General features: G+C 52.5%; 1 protein-coding gene across 12 annotated transcripts in view; it reads left to right on the top strand.

The window, feature by feature from the left end:
• The window catches only part of MICAL3 (microtubule associated monooxygenase, calponin and LIM domain containing 3), a 225,285-nt gene that overhangs the window by 203,961 nt on the left and 15,324 nt on the right, over window positions 1-6,000 (top strand). For all 12 annotated transcript variants that reach the window (XM_032140059.2, XM_032753933.2, XM_032753937.2 and 9 more), the window contains one exon: window positions 1,188-1,281. In XM_032140059.2, the coding sequence (XP_031995950.1) occupies window positions 1,188-1,281 (94 nt within the window). The remainder of the gene's footprint in view (window positions 1-1,187; window positions 1,282-6,000) is intronic.

Genomic DNA, 6,000 nt, shown 5'->3' with positions numbered 1-6,000 from the left:
GCAAGCCCTGCCTCCTGGGTTCACGCCATTCTCCTGCCTCAGCCTCTCCGAGTAGCTGGGACTACAGGCGCCCGCCACCACGCCCAGCTAATTTTTTTTTTTTGTATTTTTAGTAGAGACGGGGTTTCACCGTGGTCTCGATCTCCTGACCTCGTGATCCGCCCGCCTCGGCCTCCCAAAGTGCTGGGATTACAAGCGTGAGCCACCGCGCCCGGCCACCTCCATCTCATTAAAAAAAAAAAAAAGGGGTGGGGAAGAGCCCTGCATTGAGTTTCCCGAATCCTTTGTTGTAGAATAATCATTGTAAGTCACCTCATTCAATTGTGAAGACTGTCACCAGGAGTCCATTTGTGGCCCCTCAGCCTCTGATAGGCCTGGGATTTTTGTGGGAAGAGGTCAGAGGTCAGAGCTCTCCTCCCATTCTCCAGCTTGTCTTCAGGCTGCACAGACCCTGAATCTAGAAGACCATTGTAGATTTCTTTTTTTTTTTTTTGAGACGGAGTCTCACTCCGTGGCCAGGCTGGACGCGCAGTGGCACTGAGCTCACTGCAACCTCTGCCTCCCTGGTTCAAGCAGTTTTCCTGCCTCAGCCTCCCGAGTAGCTGGGATTACAGGCCTGTGCCACCACACCCAGCTAATTTTTGTATTTTTAGTAGAGATGGGGTTTCACCATGTTAGCCAGGATGGTCTCGATCTCTTGACCTTGTGATCTGCCCACCTCGGCCTCCCACAGTGTTGGGATTACAGGGATGAGCCACCGCACCCCTGGCCTTCTCTTTTAAATTTTTATCGTAAAGATGGGATTTCCACCGCACTCTTCAGGAACCCCCTCCAGCACTCTAGCAGTCTGGCCCTGAGAACAGTCCGAGGTTCTGGTACTCAGGCCCCTCCTACCACAGTTTACATCCACTTCCTGTCTCTGCAACACTCCTAGGAGGGTGGTCACTACTTGAGTCACGTCCACACGCTTTGATGCTGACTAGCAAGGCCCGGAGCCTAGCGTCTACACAAGCTAGGTGGTTCGGGTGCAGGTGGTCTCCACACCACACCCTGAGCGCACCGCACGCAGACTAGAGCCCTTTCCAGAGCGGCAACTCCTTTGTTTCCCCTCACGTGGGTGTGGAGTTGTGTGTCCTCCTGAAGCGGGGCTGGAGAGCCGGGTGCTCAGGCTGTGCTGTCTGTCATAGATCATCCAGCGGCAGCTGCAGCAGGTGGAGGAGAGGCAGCGGCGGCTGGAGGAAAGGGGCGTGGCTGTGGAGAAGGCGCTCCGGGGCGAAGCAGGTACTGCCAGGCTCCCTCCTAAGCTCTGCTCCTGGAGGAAGCCCTCCCTCTCTCCCGCCGTGGTAGGCTAGTTTTGCTTCACCTCACCTGGAATTCAGCTCATTTTCCAGCAGGATTTTCTGGGGCCCTTCATCCCTGAGATTTGGGGCTTCCTGTTAAGCAAAAGAAAATACCCGTCTGAGACAGCCCCAGGCCCATCCTGCTCCGCAGCCCCTCTGGGCTGCCGTTTCCCATAGAGCAAAACTCCGTCCCCGGCATGCTGATGGCGAGCGCTGGCTCTTCCCCTCCTTCCCACCCCGCCATTTACTCTAGGAGGGAATAACTGGGAGTGAGGGAGATTGAACCGCAAGGAACCATCACAGAACTGCACTGAGCAGGTCCCCAGCCTGCATCCCACAGACCCCCTCCTGTCGTTAGTTCCCTGGGACCCTCCTGCCCACAGAGCCCTCAACACCACTGGTGGGGGAGTATGTGGCCACCCTCAGCACACACAGATTTCCAGAGGGCACCCAGGCCCTGTGTCCGCTGAACGCTGGTCACTTAGGGCAGGGCTGGAGAGGCTCAGGGCATGTGACTAGCCGACGTGGAGCAGACACCGGGGAGTGGCTGGCAGAGCCCTGTGCTGGTGACTGCTGCTCCTGGCAAGGAAGCCCTGGAGAGTGTGGCGCGCTCATTCCTGCCATTCCACCCAGGGAAGCTGAGCGGCCGCGCTCAGCATAGTTGGGCACAGAGAATGCAAGGGAGTGCCTGAGGAGTCTCTGGCCCCACGGCCCAGGAAGTCCTGTTGGTTCAGGACCTTGAAGCTGCAGGACCAGCCCTGGGGGTGCAGTGGCCACTCTGCCTTCTCAAACATCCACAAATCTTCGTCTAGTCTCTGGATGGGGAAACTTCCATCTCTTTATAGCCTGCAGGTTCAGCGTTCAAATTGTGAGCTGGGGATGAAGAAAAGGAGTGTCCTCTTACTTCCTCACTCTAGGGTGGCAGAGGAGAGCAGGGTGCCTCTGCTGACAGGCAGGCTGTCTGTGAAACGGAAGAACTGGGAGGAGGCGGCCAGGAGCAGGGCCAGCTGCTGCCATCTGATCTTGCTCAAAGACTGACCCATGGGCTCATGGGAAGTGCCTGGTGTCAAGATGAATTCCTATGGCCTGTAGGACTGAAGTTTGTGTGGTGGGGAGTGAGGGAGTCCAGAATGGAAGTAGGTCTCCTTTCCCAGGCCCTTTAAGGCCTGGAAATTGCAGCTTATCGGTCTACTCAGTGATGACCTTCAGGCAAAGAGATGGGATGGGGAGAAAGGTGAGGATGTGGATGTTCTTGGTTTGGGCTCACCTGATGCTGTTAATGCATGAAGTCCAGGCTACCAAAGGAAATGCAAAAACTTGAAGCACTTAGCATCCAGTAGGCTGAGACGACTGGGATGTGTTACTGTGAGACAAGCACAGCAAGGAGATTTGGGTTCACCTAAGAAGGTCCAAGGTTTCCCAGCGAACCTGCGGTGCCCCTGCCCCCCTGCCCTGCTCTGCGCGCTCTGATTTGGCCTCCTCAGTTAAGCCTGAGCCCAGATGGAGTTGGCCCCAGCCCACCTGTGCCCGACTGCGTCCGGGCCTATGGGGCCCTGCCCTCGTGCCGTTTCTCTTCTTGCAGAAGATACCAGGAGAGAGCCTAGGCTCATCTTCATTCCTTCTTACCCTTCTCCACAAATCACTTCCGCCAAGATGGAAAGCAGTGGATAGATCTCAACACACAGACACAATAACCACATTTCGTGGTTTAAGCCCTTCAGGAAGAAGACAGCGCCCTGCCCTCCTTACTCATGAGGTTGAGGTGGTGGTGCCATCAAGGTTGGTGGTTTCCGTAAAGCACTTGAGCGCCCGTGGCCTCCGTGAAGTCTGAGTGTAAAACAATGCTTCAGTGCCCCTGTCACAGGCCCTGTTATTCAAGCTTCTACCAAAGGGCCGGAAAATAATATACCATAGAAGATTGGCGTAGGATTTTGCCAGAATTATTTCTTCCAGTCGTTAGATAATCACATTTCCTCAAACATATACAACCCGAATGCCATCTAAGTCAGTGGTTTTCAAACTTGTATTTTTAGCAGCAGAACCCTTTTTACAAGATTATAAGTTCAAGTTTAAAATCAAAAAGAATTACTCTAAAATGTTAATAATTAACACAGATTTGAAAATACAGGTTATAGCAGAGAGTCGTGGACATGACCGAGCCCCAGCATCCAGCCAGTACACACAAGAACTGTAGTTGCTATAAGTGACAACAGGGTTTTTTGTTTGGTTGGTTTTTGGTTTTTTTAACAGCTTACTTGCAAATCTCAGGATATCTGCAGTTTAAATGATGTAGACACTAGAAGTTTAAAATGAGGCAAGAGCTTTTTTTTTTTTTTTCACGGTTGGATCATAGCAAATCTAACAGCAGTTCCTATTCCTCATGACAAAGAAGTCTCAAACAAGAGGCTCCCAAACAAAGTAAACAAAAATCCAGCTATGCTGTAATACCGCAGCAAAATGTGTTACCCACCTACATAAAGGGACTTGCTGACAGGCGCGCATGCTGTCACTGAGCTGTAGCTCTCCTGGACAGACCTTGAACGGTGGGTGCAGGTGAGCACTATGCTGCAGGCCAGAATTTAAATAAATAAATGAATAAAACGTTCTCTTCACTAACACATTTCAGGGAGTTCAGCCACTTACACACAGAGAGAGGCGGAAACTTGATCCTGAGGGCCCCACAAAATCAAGCTCACCTGGCAGCACAAATTATTGGGTTGATGGTCTCCAGTGTGTAAAAAGTTGACCTATAAAACATTTGGGCTGGGCACGGTGACTCACGCCTGTAATCCCAACACTTTGGGAGGCCGAGGCGGGCGGATCACCTGAGGCCGGGAGTTTGAGACCAGCCTGACCAACATGGAGAAACCCCGTCTCTACTAAAAATACAAAAAATTAGCCTGGCGTGGTGGTACGTGCCTGTAATCCCAGCTACTCGGGAGGCTGAGGCAGGAGAATCGCTTGAACCCAGGAGGCGGAGGTTGCAGGGAGCCGAGATCACACCATTGCAGTCCAACCTGGGCAATAAGAGCGAAACTCTGTCTTAAAAACAAAAACATTTAAAGGTGGTGTGTCTTATTTTAATAAGGGCTCTTAAAAGAGCTACAAGTATTTGTACATCAGGTATTTGGGAGACCCCTTGGAATGCCTTTGGAAGAACCTTAGGGTTCCACAGAAGCTTGAAAACCACTGTCCTAGTGCAAACTCCTTCCTTTAGATGAGTCTTCAGCAGATATATCTATCCAAAGATGTTTCTGCTCTGTTTTTCAAGATGGGCCCTAGTAGCTCTGTTGGGATATTTCGTTGTGATGCATTTGAGGAACTCTCCGGAATTTTCAGGAATTATGGTTCCTACCATAAGAATATAATAATTTCCAAATATGTTCCTTCTCTTATGTGACTACATCCCTTCCAAGGCTGGTCTCCCGTCGCAGTTCCCCGTGGCCCTGCCCCTCCTTGGCCGATGCCATCTCTGAAGCCCAGGTGTGCGTGCTGCTGCTGCTTTCTCTCCTGCTTCTGCATCCCGTTAACTCTCCTTAGTCTTGTGGCGCCTGGCTGAGCCCTGAAGAAGGCAGTGGCAGCTGGGCATGATAATAATCTGGAGTCTTCTCATCATGGCAGTCCGCCCTTCCCTGGGGACTGTAGTAAACTGACTGGAACCTGCCATCATCTCACTTGGTGGTCTCCAGCTTCCATCACCGTCTGAGGGCGTCAGACTTTGTTAGCCAAGCTGCCTTTCCAGAGAAGGGCTCTGGCATGGACCTGCCATCCCGTTCTCCGTTTGTCTAAGGTATGACAACGTATGGCCAGGCTGCAAGGATTAGCTTCAGCACCTTTGATCCTAGGGCCAGGCCACGACTTAGGTAATTTCCAGTCCTGGGGCAGCTGGGAAGCCTTTTTGTTACAAAACCACTGGCTCAGCCTTGAGCATGCGTTGAAAAGCTGGGGCAGGACCGCATTCTACTACTGTCTGCTGTGTCACTCTCAAGGGGAAGCCCTCAGGTGGGACCGGAGGCTGTGAGGACCTGCATTCAGAATGCGGGTTTGGAGAGAGGGCAACACCGTGGCGGCCGAGTGCTGTGCTCTGTGTGTCTTTATGATTCTGGGGAGATGAGGACTGCCCGCTCAAGCCCAGCCTCTCAGCAGTGCCCCGTCTGCATCTCAGGCGTGGAAATTACATTGCGCTCTTGGCCAGACAGCTGTGGAACTACCAGGCTAGGAGTTCCCTGGGCCGGCAAACCTCCAGGAGACTTCGGCCAAGTGCCTAGGGGAAGAACTCTGCATAATCTCTGCTCGTTTCCTGTTTTTAAGAAGGCCAACTGAATTTGGAGGCCTAAGCCTCGAAACAGGATCCCCTTCCTCTCAAACCCATTTGGCAAAAGTGGGTCTGCAAGGCATTTGATAGAGTCCGCAGTGGGGTCGTGGGAATTCCTGGGAGAGCACTGACTGCGTGAAACCTAAGGATTTCAGAGCTTCTGTAGGACGTTTGCCTCCTGCCTCCAGCCCCTCAGCCTGGGGCTTCCAGTATCAGCAACTGACATGCAGGCAGCCCCACTCTGTTAACTCTTAGTTAGAGAAGGTTCAGTCCCAGGGGCAGGAGTTCCCAGCAAAGCCAAAGCCTCTGTCCTGGCTGATCCCTGGCGTACGCGGGATCCTGTTG

Source organism: Hylobates moloch, unplaced genomic scaffold, assembly GCF_009828535.3.
Source record: "Hylobates moloch isolate HMO894 unplaced genomic scaffold, HMol_V3 SCAFFOLD_19, whole genome shotgun sequence".
Taxonomy (NCBI): domain Eukaryota; kingdom Metazoa; phylum Chordata; class Mammalia; order Primates; family Hylobatidae; genus Hylobates; species Hylobates moloch.
The sequence above is the reverse complement of the archived record's forward strand: the minus strand, read 5'-3'. Positions and strand labels throughout refer to the sequence as shown.